General features: G+C 40.3%; 1 protein-coding gene across 2 annotated transcripts in view; it reads right to left on the minus strand.

Moving 5' to 3' along the window:
• Window positions 1-18,318, minus strand: part of b4galt2.S (UDP-Gal:betaGlcNAc beta 1,4- galactosyltransferase, polypeptide 2 S homeolog) — a 60,795-nt gene that overhangs the window by 18,625 nt on the left and 23,852 nt on the right. For both annotated transcript variants that reach the window (XM_018259299.2, NM_001135234.1), the window contains 1 exon segment: window positions 12,086-12,321. In XM_018259299.2, the coding sequence (XP_018114788.1) occupies window positions 12,086-12,321 (236 nt within the window).

Raw genomic sequence — 18,318 nt, forward strand, 5'->3', positions numbered from 1 at the left:
AATTGCAAATTGTATCAAAATAGCATTCTCTGCTTAATTCTAAAAGTTCATTTAAAGGTGAACAACTTGTTTACATGATACGGACATGTTTCTCTAAAAATCAATAGGAACATGTCTAGGAAAGTAAGGGTATGGACTTTTTTCTGTAGAAATGTGAAGCCTGTTAATGGATCATGCCACATTAATCCCAGTTGCCGAGCGTAGCTCACTATAGTGATCCTAGCTGCAGGACTGGGGGCACTTTTCTACAGAATGAAGTTTGTGCCCTTACTTTACTATTCATACATATACATTCCTATCATTGTTTAAAGGACTGTATCAAGATCACTTTTAGTCACATAAAATTCAATACCATTAGATATTTATATATTTTTTTTTTTAATAAGGACAGTTTGGTTTCAGTACAGTATCCAGCAGGCTCTTTTGCGGATGACTCAGTACATCCGTAATTAAAATTGACATTTTCCCCTGTTTGTTTTATTAGCAAGGTGAGAGAATTGTACTGTATATGATTAATAAACAAAGTGTGCTTTTTTACTTACTGTATGTTTTATGCAAGTGAAGTATATTTAATTTACACATGGTAAAACATAATTAAGAACTCCAGTTCAGACAGGGTTAATCATATTACTACTGAGGCATCATTAAAGGGGAACTATCGCGAAAATCAAATTTTCCCAGTGGATAGATAGGATGAAAATAACAATATTCTCAAATATATTCATTTAACAGAAATGCTTACTTTTTGAAAGGCATTCAATAATATTACAGTGAGTTAGAATGCTTTCTCTGAGAGCCAGTTCAAGCAATTTCTGAATGGGAGTGGCTATACCCCCACTGTGATGTCACATAGCAACTAGCAAAGTCCCACCCTCTTCATGCTGAATTCAAAGCATCCACACACCAACTGCATTCTCTGGAATCTCATTCTGAGAACAGTAAGGCAGTTATTCTTTTATAGTGTGAAAATGCTGATATTATCGGCAGAATTAGGTTTTCACACTCTCCCAGATCAAAGGCAGGACAGTGCATGGTATTTTTTGCACATTGCACCTCGCCTCACATTTTGCATATGTATATGTAGGTCAATAACAACCAGCCAGCAATTCACTTTGAACAGGCTACTTACTACTAGATGCAAAATATGAGTAATTGAACTGGTATAAATTAGCAACTTTGTTTGAAACCACCCTCTTTCTGTCTATAAATTTATGTGTTTGACAGTGTGCTTGTGTGTGATTTAGTCTCCCAGTAACTGACTTGTGTTTGCTTCAGAAACACAGCCATGGAGCAGCAATTCAAGTTGAAATAGGGCTAAAAGGCACAGGTTTTGTATCAGATAAGCTCTGTACAATACAATGGATTTAGTTCCTTTACAGGTAGCTAAACCCATTGTATTCATTTATCTGTTACCTGCTTATCTGCCTCCATGGCTAGCAAGCATCTTGTTTTTATTTTGTAAACAATAGTAGTGTTTCTGAGGAAAACACTCCAGTTTTACCAGGGATCGGACAAGAGTTAGTTCATCCTTATTTCACGCTTGCGTATATGCCTTTTATGGAAGATCTGAGCAGTCTGAAAAATTGTATGCATGTGCATGGATTATTCACTGGTAGCAATCCTAGCTCAGGCTGCAGGACATGGACCCCAGGGTTGCCACCTTTTAGTCTGGCAAAGACCGGGCAGGGGCAGGGCTATGACGTGGAGGGGTGGACTGTGATGCAGAGGGGACTGGCTGTGATGCAGAAGGGGTGGGGCCGGGCCATGGAGGGGCGGATTGTGACGTCAGGAGCGGGGATATGTGAAAGTCAAAAGTCAAAGTAAATTTTATTGTCATCTCAGCAGTATAAGAATACACAGTGAGACGAGACGACGTGGCTCCAGCTAGTACATATCACAAAAAAGGCACTTGAAAATACACAATAAATATCTAAACATGAAATGTGCAATATATTGGCAGAAAACCTTTAGAATTGTGCAAATAAATTAATAGTTCACAGTTCAGGTGTGTCTGGAATGTTGTGGGAGGACAGGCAGTGAGTTGAGGAGTCTTATAGCTTGTGGAAAAAAGCTTTCACGCAGCCTAGTTGTTCGGCCTTTAATACTGCGAAAGCGTCTGCCGGATGGGAGCAGAGTGAACAGTCCATGTGAGGGGAGTGTGGAGTCCAGTGCAGGAGACCTTTCTTACACAGCACTTGTGGGACATGTCCTGCAGTGATGGAAGAGCCACTCCAATGATGTTACCAGCTGCTCTCACAGTCCCCTGTAGACTTTTCCGGTCAGCAGAGCTGGCACTTCTGTACCAGATGAAGATGCAGCTCGTCAGGACGCTCTCTATGGTGCCCCTGTAGAACACTGTGAGGGTGGGAGGTGGAAGGCTGGCCCGTTTCAGTCGTCTTAGGAAGTGAAGACGCTGCTGAGCCTTTTTGGTAATGGAGGCGGTGTTGGTGGTCCAGATGAGGTGATCAGAGATGTGGACCGCCATACAGAAATACAGGACCGTACCATACAGGACCGCCATCAGAAATCGCAGAGCCCCATAGGACAAAATTTCCTGGGCCCCCTGGGATGTACCCACCTCATGCACTGGTAGTAGCACTGGCACTTCCATACACACTGCCATAAGCACTGGCTTTTGCATACACTAGCATTGGTACTTTTACTTCAAAACTTCAAGGCACTTTCATACATTGGCACCACCACATACATTGCCATTGGTATTAGCACTTCCATACACTGGCATTTGTACTTCCATACACAAAGACTCCCATACGTTGGCTCTGGCACCACCACATACAGTCTGATTGGTACCCGCACATTATCATTGTACTGAAACTTCCATACACTTCCTACACATTGCCATTTGCACCTTCACACATACTGGCACTGGTACTGACACTTCTATACACTTTTGCACATTGGTACTGCACCAACACATACAGTGACATTGGCATTTCCTTACATTGGCACAACCACTGGCACCTCCGCACACTGGCATTGTTACAGTACTTCTATACACAGGCACCAAAGGAGTTCACTGGTGTTGGTATTGCCAGCTCCATACACAGGCATTGGTAGTGCTAGTTCCACATACTGGCATCTGTACTGTCCGCTACACCTACCCTTGTTACATGTACACCTGCCTCTCCCACCTTCCACTCTCATACTCAGCCCTGCCACACCTACTTTCCACTCTGACTCACCACTGCCCAAAGTGGTGTTATTGGCACCATATATAAATACTATGAAGCAAAAATCAGAACAGGTGAGTAGGAGGTAAAAAGTGGGAGAAGTGGGTATGAGGTAATAGAAGGAAGGGATATAATGTGAATTGAGAGAACTAAAGAAAAGAGCAGAGGGTTAGAATGGGAGGGCATAAGACAAACTGTGCATAAGGTGAAAAAATAGAAAATAATGAAGAAGCAGATGGCAAGTAGAAGCAGAAAGCAGGATAGATAACATTTAGAATGGAAGAGTAAATAGAAGATAAGGCAAAGGCAATTACATGTATACCACCCAGAATTCATCATAGGATGACCCTGTCGTAGAGTCACAAATGATACCCACTGAACAGTTATTTTTATGTACAACAGCCTCAGCACATTTATAAAAAGAAACATCACATTTTCAGAGGTAATGGCAGACAAGGAAAGAGTTAAGGCTAGCGTTCTCACCAAGCTTCTCCTTCTTGGGGGTGGAGAGAATCTGGAAAGTAACCTGCCATAAATTTCTTCAGAGCCCAGCTCTAAAATTCTTCCCATACATCATCAACAGGACCCTGTGTGTGGGCAGGAAGTTTAAACCTTTCCCTGCCAGCAGGTTTGTCCTAAATGCAAACATCTATTGCCAAGCAGTTTTTAGACTTTTTGTACTTTCACTTTTCTTGGGGGGTCTTTTAGTTTACAGAAACAATATAGTTTTTTTTCAGGACAACCCGAGCTTTCAAAATAAGATAGAATTTTGGTGTAATTCCTCTTCTGTAAAAAGATAAAGGCCTCTAAGTATCTAATAAAATGAAAAAAATCATGTTTCACATAGTACAATCACATATATATGAAATATAATTTATTTATTATATGTACGAGAATAGTTCTATGTCTCCTGAACACGCCAATACCAAATATATATAGTTTTATGGAGATTTCTCCCTTATATGTATAGATCAAAATCTCGAAGCAGTACACTACCAAATTTCCAAAGCACCACTCCACAAAACGGCATACTTATGATAACAAGGTCAAAAACTCCACTAACAGTAGGTTTACCCTAGAAAACAATGCATTATTAGAAAGAGCAGATTCTGGCAAAAATACTCCAAACTACCAAGTTGCAATTCTTTCCTAAAGTTAAATTTTTTATAGAAACTGGTAAATTGTTTGAAAAATGACCTCAAAGCTTCCTATCTACAGCATCAAATCTCCCACACATCATTAGGTATCAATGTAAAACACCCTAAATATTATTGCCAGGAATCTACTGAACAGTTTGATGCCCAATATGCATAGAATTACCAAAGTATGTGGTGTGTACGGAAACCAAATGAAAAACGTGCATATGAATTTTCCCGCTGGCCAACTCAGCTGCTAAAAACCGAGCCCCAACTGTGCGTTATGTGCCGTAAGACCAGCAAACTGTAAAAGACAACCAGAAAACAATATATTTTTGGAAAGCACATATTCTGACGGATCAAACTAACAAAAATATATCTTTCTATACCAAAGCACCAAACAGCAAAACTATACTAAAGATACACAAGGAACAATAATGCAGTGATAAAAGTGCAATAAAACTACAAAAATTGTGTAAATCAGTGAAATATCAATAACTGATTCGACAGCGTAATTAGTGGCCAAAATCGATTATCCAATAGTCACGCTGCGAAAGTAAACAGTTTTTAGGTAAAAAACAAAACAATAGGTACGATGAATAAGTAAAAAAGTGATAAATTCCAAAATGAGGAGAGCACTCAAAAGTAGCAAAAATATGCTGTGGTTTGAATAAATATAACCACAGCATATTTATGCTACTTTTGAGTGCTCTCCTCATTTTGGAATTTATCAGTATATGTCGGGATATCGGTATACCCGGAAGAGGATTTGATGCATTCAACAACACAGCTAAGGCAGTGCGGAGAACATTTTTGATTACTCTGAATAAGTAAAAAAGTGTCGCAGATCTGACATGACAGCCCCCCAGCCTCGTTGCCCAGGGGGCTGTCATTCCCCCCACTCTCTTTGGAGGCAGCAAAAGCCACTGACGCAGATTGAACAGTTCAGCTGCTAAAGAATGTTGTACCTGCTTGTCAGGCAAAGGGTTAAGTGCCAGCAGAATTTGAAATTTCGATTACACGAAATGTCAGACGTTTTTGAAACATTTTCTCTCTCACTTTAGGGGCATTTTCTGAGGGGAAACCTTTAGTTTACCTAGGAAAACCATACATTGTTTTTTTTTCGGGGGAACCTGAGCTTTCTAAATCTGCCAGAGTTTTCATGTATTTCCACCTCTGCATAAATATTTATAGCGCTAAATACTAAAAAAAAAGTGAAAATATAATACAAAAAAAATTTAATTCTATGCATGAAAATCCAACTGATTTGGGAAGCCTCACGTCTCTCAAGCGTGCCAATACCAGATATGTATAGTTTTAGGGAAATTTAAAACTTCTGTACAGCAAGTATATTATTGAATTTTAAAAGCACTAAGGCAGAAAACGGCATACTTTAGATTTCAAGGCCAAAAAATCCTGAAACAGTAGGTTTACCATATATTTTAGAAAACTACAGATTCTGCTGATTCCAAAATGGCTAACTATGTCTCTCTACTCCTAACAACCAAATATCACAGCTTGTCTGAACGTGGCATTATTTATAAACATTTATCAAAATTCTGAAAAATCACTTCAAAGGTTTTATTTTGCTTTTCCACATATCCTACACCATAATAGATACCAAGAAAATGCACCCTGAAGGGGTCCACTGAACTGTTTGATGCCCAAAGTATCTGGCATTTAGAGACACCAATATGAAGTTAGCGCATCCAAATTTTCCAGATCTTTACTTCAGCTACTGAAAAATCAACACATTTACTGCATTTTTGTGGGGTAAAAACACAGAAATATATGTTTACCCCCCAAAACCATATATTTTTGGAAAGTACACCTTCTACCGAATCTAAAATGGGTACCCATGCCTTTCTGCTCCAAACTACTGAGTCGCAAGGCTTTCCCAAAATTTGTGGTTTTGGTGGAATACCTGATAATTGCCTCAAAGCATACAGCATTGTATCGTCCATGTATTATTACCAGCATACAGCATCCTAAATATGAAGGCCAGGGGTCTACCAAACAGTTTGATGCCCAGTATGCATAGATTTACCTATCTAGGTGGCATAGAGAGACCCCCACATCCAAATAATGCATATGAATTCTCACATATGACACTCTGGCTACTACAATTTAAAGTTATCCTGTCATCTGAAAACATGTTTTTTTCAAAACACATCAGTTAATAGTGCTACTCCAGCAGAATTCTGCACTGAAATCCATTTCTCAAAAGAGCAAACAGATTTTTTTATATTCAATTTTGAAATCTGACATGGGGCTAGACATATTGTCAATTTCCCAGCTGCCTCCAGTCAGTTTTTTGAGAAATGGATTTCAGTGCAGAATTCTGCTGGAACAGCACTATTAACTGATTCATTTTGAAAAAAATTTTTTTCCCATGACAGTATCCCTTTAATCACGCGATACGTCTATTATGTGCTATAAGACCCCCCCTAACAGTATGGAGACCCTAGAAAACATATATTGTCCTAAAATACACATTCCAATGAATTCAAAACGGGTAAATATGTCTTTCTACTGCAAACTATCAAACTGCAAATCTATGCAAAGCATAATGCTTTTTATGAAATTTCTGAAAATCGTCACAAAGCTTGCATTCTACCCCATTATATGCCTCACATTTTGTAACATATCAGCATAAACCATCCTGAATATGAAGACTAGGGGTCTACTGAACACTTTGATGCCCAATATTTATAGATTTACCAAACTATGTGCCGCACAGAGACCCCCAAATGGATATATAGTAGAAAAAATGTACATGAGCAAAACAAAGTAATACAAACAGTGTGAAATGCAAATAAATCACTAAAATCAAATAAAACCACAATAATCTGTTTTGTTTTTATAAAAAATAGTGTAATCAGCCGTCAGAATCACAGTTGAATATTTTAGCTTAACCAAATAGGGTTCATGGAGAGAAACAAGTGAACAACCCTTATGCAGAGCTGAAAATGCAATAAAATTGTTAAAAAATCAATAAAATTACTAAAAATGCACTGAAATTGCAATATAATCACCAAAACAACATACAAATGGTATTGCGCAGTACTATTAGCAAATACAATACTAACTAGTGTATGTGTATTTGCATGCGTACAATTGGTAAATTTGCGTGTTAGGTGCGTGTGTGTGGGAGTGTGCAAGTGTGTGTGCTGTGAGTGCGTGACCCCCAATCCCCAAAAATGTATGTGTAAGTGTGTATAAGTGTAATAAGTGTGTAAGTGTGACACTAACCTGGGGAAAGGCTTCAGATCAATGTGGATGGGCTGGAGGGCTCCCATGATGTCATGATCTGTCTTCCTGCTTTCTTCCAGCGGGGGTGGGGGGGTCAGCGCTGGGTGGCAGAGGAGTATGTGCAGCAGCAGGACACATAGAATTAATGCCTGCTGCTGCCGCCTTGGGGCCTGTGGGCCACTCGATCCTCCGCTGTGCTTGTTGTCTAGGGGCGGGAGTTCGAGGAGGGACGGAGCAATTGGCTCTAGATTTGCTCCTCCGCTCCCAAACCTGGAAGTGCAGCAGATTGTAGAATCTACGATCTGTGACACTTCAGTCCTTTTTTCCCACAAATCGTAGATTCTACGATCTGTGGCACTTAAAGGGAATCACTTACGGTATGTGAGATTCAGCTCTTTAGCCAACTTGCTGTCTCCAGAAGGGGTATGTGTGTAAAGCAGAAGCGCAGTCAAGTAACTATCACGTACTAGCTGAGCTGTGTGCACTAGAATTCTGGGGATAGGGCTAGCTATGAGAAAAGTCATTTTTCCATGTAACATGGTGCTCTTTGCAAGAGCCTGGAGACATGACCATATTGTCTGCTCTTCACCTACAATTCCCAAGGCTTCCTTGTTCAGACAAGGGGGCTGGGAAGTACAGTTCAGCTTCTTCAGAAAACTTTTGTTGTAGAGGACACTGTAAATTGCAGGTGTGGTAATGAGTGACTGAAAAAGGTTACAATGTCAACTTCCCACATTCAAAACTTGCCAGCAGAATCAAGCGATAACATAATCAGCAAAGTGACAGGTACAAACAGAAACACTCTCCAAAGTCCTGCAGATGGATTGTATTCTCCACTGAATATAATACACTTTGCCTACATGACTTTGATTGCCACTGCTTACTTGTTGCTACACATTGTGACATGAACAACACTGTGTGTATTGACCATGCTCCCACCTCCCCAGAAATACACATGAAACGCAAAAGCATCTTGCATGGGAGACAAGGGGCGTTTGTTTTACTGCAGAAGTCAGAGTGCACTGTGGCTGCTCCTCATTTGATTCTAATGCATTAGCGCTTATTTATGTAGTGAGAGCCCTGGGGGTGGGTTAAATGAAAGGCTGGAGATGCACTAGGACGTTTCAGTTCAAAGGAGAGAAAGTGCAGCAACAGTCGGGACTCTATGCCACTGCCTATTTACACTGAGCATTAGTAGCAGCGGCGTAATCATATTTCTGTAAGAGTAAATATCCGAGAGACAAGCAGAATATTACAAGCCTAATATGCATTTCTGCCGTCCCTCAGTGCACTCTCATTCTGTCGGCCCTTACATGTCCCCTCTGCTATTCTTAGTGCAGTGGATACCGGAGAGATGCTTTTCTTTGCTTTGTTCCAACCCACCCAGCCCTGGTTTGTTTCTCCCATCCTGCCTCCGTGCCCAGGGGTCAAAAATCGCAGTGCAGCGGGGTGGTTTGTTATTTGCGCGCTCCCACTCAGTGCAGCCTGTTACACGCTTATGTGCAAGCCAGCAGGATCCCCACACCCCCCTCCCTCTGCGTGTGTTGTGGAGGAAGTGCTGAGCTGCTGCCGGTGGCTGAAGTTTTAGCCACACGCCTCCTGCTGCCGACCTCTCTCTGACGTGCCTGAGCTTATCCGTCTGCGGAGGACATGAGCTCAGCATGCAGCAGCAGCAGCATCCAGCCATCCAGCAACCACTGATCAGGGCAGATACTGCCTATTCACCTGCCGGGTACATGCAGTTCGACGGCACTGAACTTTTACAAAGTACCGACACCGTTTTCTAAGTGTTTTTTGGGGCTGCTGGCTGTGAGTGTAAAGCCTGCATTGGAACTGCTGAAGAGAAAGATGCTGGGCATGATCAGCCTAGTAACATTGCCTTTGAGTGACAAGCAGACTAACCAATAAGACAGGAGCTGTGCCTGTCACTCATTTGCATATGACTCCGACGCCAGGCTGCAGGAGAGGAGAAGCTCAGAGCAGTGTGAGGGAGAAAGAATGGAAATATTTCAAAAATGGTAAAAATTTTTTAATAAAAAGCATTTAGACAAATACTTAACTTTACCTAAGGATGCTTTTTAAGCATTATGAATTTCGCGATAGTTCCCCTTTAAAGTTTTGCATTTATTACAAACAAACCTAAAAATGATTGTTTTGGCAATTCCCACTTAAAGCTGGCCAGTGGCCATAGATGCTAAGATAAAGTCTACGAAACAAAGGTTTGTGCAATTTTCGTGCGGGGATTGTCCCAATATATTTTGTACCATGGCAATATAAACAATGTTTTATTTGATCAACGTTTCGGCTCAGCTCTCTTGGTTTCCTGAAGACGACTCCAGCTGTTGAGCCGAAACGTTGATCAAATAAAACCTTTTGTTTTTTTCATACAAAGACCGGTTTGGTGCAGTTTTCTTTTTGATTATTACTATTGTTGTCTTTAACCAGCACACAGGCATTGTTTTATGTTTGTCTGTGTGCACCATGTCTAAGCTATATATATATATATATATATATATATATATATATATATATATATATATATATATATATATATATATATATATATATATATATATATATATATATATATATTTTAATATAAATTTATATAACAAAAAAATATATATATATTTTTGTTCCTGTTGAGCATAATATATATTCCTGTTGAGCATAATATATATTTTTGTTCCTGTTGAGAATAATCCCTGGGTTTCATTAGAGGCAGCTGTTAGAATCGATACAATAGTTACAAATGCTGCTGAGAAATGTATCAACTAATTGTATCAACTAAATGTAGCAAATTGTAACAGTTCAGAATGTTCCTGGACCACTGAGCAGCCAGAACATTAAACTTAAACCCGGAGACAAATCGCCTCTTCTTCGGGCAACTAATCTCCCTGATCTGCCTTCCCGCCGGCTAGAATGCAAATCGTCAGTCCAAAGTCGAAACTTCAGAAAACGAAGCTGTCCGAGTGCCACCCCGCTGGCAGGAAGGCAGTTCTGGGAGATTAGTCGCCCGAAGAAGAGGTGATTTGCCAGCAGTATCTGTGGAATATTAGCAGCTTCAGCTGCCTAGTGTAGAACAGGGATTCAACTCAGCAGGGACAAAGATAACAAATGTAGGGGTTGGGAGCAGTCTGTAGTCGGGAGAGTGAGCCCATATGAGGGAAATCCGCACGCCGGTGTATCCAAAGTGGACCACTCTGGCCGCGGCTTGTGAATACTTCAGGGGATAGAGAGACGGACTTCACCGGACACCATGATAACCACATGGAAACCAACTTCATAAAATTAAATATGCTTTATTGAAACTCCGTTAAAATCACATGCGGGCAGGGGATGTGTGCTTGACGCGTTTCGTGACCTCTATGTCACTTCATCAGAAGCATGGGTGCCCTCTACTGGGCTCACATTAAAATAGCAGTTGCCATTAAAATCAATAGAAAAAACCTGATTCAAAAGATCAAAAGAAACGTGCACTAGCACAGAGTAAAGAGATTTTAAATGTCAAATGGTATAAACTTATAGTAGAGCTATTAAACAATCTCTTTACTCTGTGCTAGTGCACGTTTCTTGTGATCTTTTGAATCAGGTTTTTTCTATTGATTTTAATGGCAACTGCTATTTTAATGTGAGCCCAGTAGAGGGCACCCATGCTTCTGATGAAGTGACATAGAGGTCACGAACATGTGATTTTAACGGAGTTTCAATAAAGCATATTTAATTTTATGAAGTTGGTTTCCACGTGGTTATCATGGTGTCTGGTGAAGTCCGTCTCTCTATCCCCTGAAGTAAACAAAGATAACAAATGTATTAACTAACTGTATCAATCTATAACAATTTACAGAGCTGGCGACTCTCCCTCCATGAGATAAGGTGAAAAGTGAAACTTTAAACTTCGATGCAGGAAAAATGGCCACAAAGAGAAAACAAATTAAGTTTAAAAAAAGTCTATTTCTGGTGAACATCTGAAAGGAAAAAAAAAAAAGTCTTGGAAGGTAAACAACCCCTCTAACACCCACTGGGTCAGGGATTGATGTTACTGATAAATAATAATAGTAATGACAGAATATGTTGGAGAAGTGCTCACAGTAAAACTATCCCGCGCCACTGCATTTTTCAGTGCAGAGGGTTCTGGGCCCTAAATCCAAGTTTCGCAATTATATTCCACTTTCCATGTCCTTTAAAAAAAGAATCATGGCCATGAGCCTGGGGTGCCCTGCCCAAAATCTAATACGGCTAAACTTCTGTGAAGGCAAGCCTGTTCCCTCTGAAGTAAGAAAAATTCAGTTTTTAAAATAAACTAAAGTGTTTGGAGCCATTGGATTCCACCAACAATGATCCAATGTCTAGTGGAAACCCATCTAAGTATAGTAGATGCTGTCATAGTAGCAAAGGGAGTCCTAATTTTATATTAGCATTATTGGTTTCAGAAAGACGTATGATAGAACTAAATAAAACATATAAAAGTAATTTTTGATGTTTCACAGCAATTGCTGTGCTCACCTGATTGATAATGTAAATTCCGTATGCAACTTTCTGGCGTCTCAGTATAGGGTGAAGGTAATGAAGCCAGTATTTAAGGTGATGTTCTCTGTGTCTAAAAGGAATGATTATTGCCACCTTTTCCTTTGGCTGGCAGTCAGGAGGCACGTACCTCCCACCTTCAGTCACATCAGGATTTTCCCTCTGAACTCTTTCCATGCTCATAAGAGAGCTGAATTCAATCAGTAATCGGCCAACTACAGAAGAAAAAGGGAGAAATAGGTTTTCATTTATAAACGGATAAAGCACTACTTACAGGTAAATCATTTTCAAATATATACCCAAGCATTACTTTTCATGTAGTGGTATAATATATATGATTGCCTTTATTAGTCAATATAAATCTGCCTTTTTGCATTTAAAAAAATAAATAAATACATTTGTGACAAATATCAATTATACCATATAGTTATTATCTGCTAAATGTTTTCTCTAGGGTTTCACATTATTTTATGTAACATAATTACTAAATATAAAGAAGAAAAGAACTAGGATGACAAAAGTTGTATGGAGTCAACCTATAATTTATCTTCTACTACAACATGTTTGTTCGGATAAAGTGATGGCAAGTGCTGAGAAGAGATACTGTAGTATGAGGTCAAAAAGGTATGCTACAAAACTAAAGGCAAGGAGAGAACTAAGAGGAAAATGTATTGCCATGCCGTACCAGTAACCCTGAAACAGTGCTGTCCAGCTTCTGTGTTATCAAGGGCCGAAATTTTTCTGGCCTACATGGTGGAGGGCCGATAATGGAAGCCAGTGTTGACCACTCCCTGTTTTTAAACCACACCACTTTAAACCACACCCATTTTACCACAATATCATGTCCACATTAATGGTGATAGCACACCAAAAAAAAAAACAAATGTTGGTGCTCACTGCAGGGATATCACTTATATGTGAAAAAAGTTGTCATATTAAGACATACCCTTAAATCCATATGCCTCCTCTTCCCCTTTGGATAACACAGCACTCCAAGCACATGATTAAACACCTTAGGGGCCCGTAACAATGAGTGAGTATGTCACACACAGGCAGAGTAGGGCACACACAGGCAGAGTAGGGCACACACAGGCAGAGTAGGGCACACATAGGCAGAGAAGGGCAAACACAGGCAGAGAAGGGAACACACAGGGAGCATAGGGAAGGCAGAACAGAGCAAGAGATAGGGAAACCCATCAGGACCACTTTAAGATGTACTACATACAGTGACAAAGTGCTGGTGCCCTATTAGCATTTTGTATAAAGTGTGAACAGGTGAACAACATGGGCAGTTTCAGTCTGGGTCTCAGATGTGAACAGCAGAGGACTTTAGGGGTGTGAACAATAGAGGTGTTACAAGTGTGAACAATGCAGGGGGATCACAGGTGTGACCAATACAGGGGATTAATCTGAATTTGAGGTTAAAACAATGCGGGGGCCAGTTAATCTCTGTAGTGATACCATTTAAATTTTACACATGGTAAGAAAACACAGTAGGTAGGTGGGGGGAAACACGAGGGGGGTTGAGGGCCACAAGCGGCCTGTGGGCTGGCAGTTGGACAGCCTTGCCCTGAAAAATCAAATTCAATGTTTGTGTTTCATCATTCATTATTTAATCAATGAACTACTCTTAGCAATGCAGTTTAAACCAATGGGGTCATTGAAATACTAAATTGGATGTGAATCTGCCGGGATAGACCAAATGCAAATAACGATCACATCACTATCGTTTATGCCAGGGCTGTCTAACTGGTGGCAAACGGGCCTCCTGCGTACTCCCCCCTTGTGTGGCCCCCCGTATGAAAGTATGCCTGCTTACCATATGTAAACTTTAAAAGGTATCACTACAGAGATTAACTGGCCCCTGCATTGTTTAAACCTAAAATTCAGACTAATCCCCTGTATTCACACCTTAAATCCCCCTGCATTGTTCCCACCTATAACACCTCTATTGTTCACACATTACTGTTCAATCCTAGTCCCAGACTGAAACTGGCCACATTGTTCACCTGTTCACACTCATACAAACTGCTGAAGGGGCACCAGCATTGTGTCACTGTATGTAGTACATCTTGGAGTGGTCCTGATATGTTTCCCAGTCTCCTGCTCTGTTCTGCCTTCCATATGCTCCCTGTGTGTGCCACACTAGCTGCCCTTTGCTCCCTGTGTGTGCCATATTCTGCCTGCCATATGCTCCCTGTGTGTGCCATACTCTGCCTGCCCTATGCTCTGTGTGTGCCATACTCTGCCTGCCCTATGCTCCCTGTGTGTGCCCTACTCTACCTTCCTTATGCTCCCTGTGTGTGCCCTACTCTACCTTCCTTATGCTCCCTGTGTGTGCCACACTCTGCCTGCCCTATGCTCCCTGTGTGTGCCCTACTCTACCTTCCTTATGCTCCCTGTGTGTGCCATATACTGCCTTCCCTATGCTCCCTGTGTGTGCGCCGTACTCTACCTTTCTTATGCCCCCTGTGTGTGCCATACGCTGCCTGTATGTGCCCTGCTCTACCTGCTCTTTCTGGTGGTTTGTTAGCATTTGAAAAACATTGTTAGGACCCCTAAGGTGTTGGGGGGGGGGTGCTGTGTTATCCATAGGGGAGGATGAGGCATAAGGATTTAAAGGTATGTCTTAATATGACAACTTTTCTCACATATCAGTGATGAGAGATATCCCTGCAGTGAGCACTAACCATTTGATTTTTTGGTGTATTACCACCATTAATGTGGACGTGGTCTTGTGGTGGCATGGGTGTAGTTTTAAGTGGGTGTGGTTTAAAAACAGGGAGTGGCTTCTATTATTGGCCCTCCACCATGTAGGCCAGAAAAATTCTGTCCCTCAGTACCACCGAAGTTGGACAGCACTGATTTATGCCATTTTACACCACCTCAGATATGGTGTAACCCATTTATGTTAATAGAAAAATTCAGATGCTACGTAAATTATAAAGCATAAAAAGTAGCATTAAAAGTGGCCACTATGTGTCTATATAATCGCCTAAAATCAAAACATACCTTAAAAGGAATTGTTCAGGGTAAAAATAAAAACTGGGTAAATAGATTGTATGTGCAAAATAAAAAATGTTTCTAATATAGTTAGTTAGCCAAAAACCTTACATATGAAGGCTGGTGACTGGATGTGTCACATAGTAGACAGAACACTACTAAATTGTTTCTTTGCTTATCTTAAATTGTTACAAATGCATTTAAGTGCACCCGCCACATATTTTGAGATCTCTGGCAAAAGCCAATTAGTTTTAGAAACATTGTATCTTTTTCTGGCTGTTCGGTGTAGGAGAGAAAGAGAAAGTCGAGACATTTCAGTAACAATCCGGGACTGCGGGTTGAGCTGTCAAAATCGGGACTGTGCCACAAAAACGGGACAGTTGCGAGGTATGATATGGTTGAATATTTGCACTATTCAGCAACCTTGGAAAAATGAAGCATTACTAGATGTACAAACTGTTGAGAGCTTATTTTTAGTAGCTTGTGATAACATGCAAAGTAAATAACCTACTGCTAGTGTTTGCACATCTATGAAAAAATTGCTTTTCCTTTGCCGTGCAAACATTGCTGTCCATGCTCACTTATTTACTCCACATATTCTGCACACAGTTCTCATTAAATTATTCATTCCTTTAGGGCAATAAATGTGGAATTCTCCCATCTATTTTATTTACAGTGCTGACTCCTGAAGAGAACTAATTATCTCCCCGGAGTGATATGTGAGGGAAGGAGGGCAGGGAACAAAAAGCATTGAAAAGGACTTTGATGTCAAACTGCAACATTGGTAACATCTGTAGAACTTAAGATACTTGAGGGCACCTTTATCCAGGGTAGAGCACTGCAACATGCATGCGTCTCCTCAACAGAGCATTGCAGAACAATTGGAGGAAGTGTCTCCAGACTAAACTAAAATGCTCAAAACATTCACTTTCACAAATAAACTTGGTTACTGTAGTTCTTAAAAACAAATGTCTAAAAATGTCATTTTATATTCTACACTTATTGCACCAGCCTAAAGTTTCAGCTTCTCAATAGCAGCAATTATCCAGGACTTCAAACTTGTCACAGGACGTCACCATCTTGGAAAGTGTCTGTGACACTCACATGCTCTGAGAAGGTGTTGAGAAGCTGAGCTTAGGAATTGTGGCAAATTATTGAGCAGATAATGAGGGTTTATATATCATAAGTGGATGCTACAGGACTGATTATTACATTTTGATGCTAGTTGCACTGCCATGTAGTAATTATCTGTATTAATTACTAATCAGCCTTATATTGTGACATTTCTATTCTATGTGTACTGTATATTGTGAGTGGGTCCCTAAGATCCCTAAGTAAGTGACAGCAGCACAGAGCATGTGCAGTGAATCAGCAGAAAAGAAGATGGGGAGCTACTGGGGCATCTTTGGATACACAGATCTTACTGCTAAAGGACTGTGGTTGCCTTGGGTTGGCACAGAAGACCAAAAAATAATGAACAGTATAACATTTCTAGCCTATTTCTTTAGTTAAACTTTAGTTCACCTATAACCAGGAATAAAAGATTACAGAAGAAATACCAAACACAAAGAAATCACTATGGCTAAATTAACTATACATGTTAATTCAGGGATTACTCTGCTTAATCTATTGAGGCCTTCCTCCACCAAAGGCCCTACTGTGGCCCCAAGTATAGTTTAGTTCTGTTCAAATTCCCCCTCTGCCTATTGTAAATAGTGGACTTCTCACTCTAGCTCCAGTTGGCACACATCACTCCCACGGGGCATAGGTTACACTTCCTCAAAGCAGGGAGGTTAACACTTATACATGCAGACGTTCCCTTACACATTCGTTATTCTGTAGGTCAGTATTATTGTGTTCAACCATTGGTCAACATTTTTATGCAGTACAGGTAATTCAATGTGCCATATTTGGGGTCCTTAATCAACCTGGAGGAAATATATATGCCCAGTAACTATCTGCCTCTAATGAGAAACTGGTACGATTAGAGGACTAATTGGTGCAGGCTGGCAAGTCAAGGACTTGTGGCAAAACTGCCTATAATAATGATGCATGGCGAACAAAGCGCTATCATTTAAATCTCATCTCATAGACAGCCCCATTGTCCAAATAACATGAGCAATGAGCTGGCATGGTATTATACTATTACACTGAAACAAGAGTATGCAGCAGTGGAAGGGAGACAAGACTCCCATAACGTAATGCCATGTCATGTTGTTTCAGTAAATGATATAGGGGTGTAACTCAAAATTTTTTTAAGGGTCTTCCTTAATATCATTGTTTCATGTGGATAAGGACACAAGTGGCATCCATACTCAGCCGTACTTTTAATAACCAACAAATATAGAAGTCATTATTGTCACAATATAGAAAGCAATGGTCTGCTCTGTATTAGTTTTACTGAAGAGGCCAGCTGTAAATTTATAAATGCTATCTAATAGGTATAATAAACTTTATATGGGTAATTGATTATATTGTTTGAAGTGTATAACGTTATTTTGTGGGCTAAGTAGTATAGTTTGCACCAGCTTTGTAACCTATATCAGTCAGGTTTGATCAGATGTTTGCCTTCTTCTTTGGCATCTTACAGCAGCCCCTCTGGCATTTGCCGGAATCCACAGATTGCTAGTCTGGGCCTGAATGAGACCTAAACAATCATCAAAAAAGAAGAGTTTGTAGTTTAGAAAGATTTACCCACCACATTCCCCTATGGATGTCCCGTGTATTTCACATAATGAAAGTCTTCCTATTTGACACTGCAAAGAATTATGGAGCCCTGTGAGCCATGCCCGAAACCATTGCTTAAAACAAATTCCTTCTTGCAGTGAGTGTTCAGATATCACAGTAATCTTTGAAAAGGCAGAATTTGAACAGTCTGTGAAAGGGAGGTTGGGAGCTTTGAAGTGGAGATGAGCAGATGGTTTGTGAAGCAAGGCTGTTTTTATTCATTTTACACAAGAATTCTGCAGACACATAATGTAAGTTCTTATACAAAGTTTTGAGAAATAGAATATCTCCATTTAATATAACATTTATATTTTTTCAAAAAGGAATGACTATGCTGCATGCAAATAGTCCTCTATGAGGATGCTACAGCACCAAAGTATAATTTGTTGAGTCTGCTGAGTAAAGTAGCAGGAAGTACATGTCCCATCTATTGTTGAGCTGCAGATTAAATTGATGGCTATCAATTCATGCCAATAAAAATA

This window comes from Xenopus laevis, chromosome 4S (assembly GCF_017654675.1).
Source record: "Xenopus laevis strain J_2021 chromosome 4S, Xenopus_laevis_v10.1, whole genome shotgun sequence".
Taxonomy (NCBI): Eukaryota; Metazoa; Chordata; class Amphibia; order Anura; family Pipidae; genus Xenopus; species Xenopus laevis.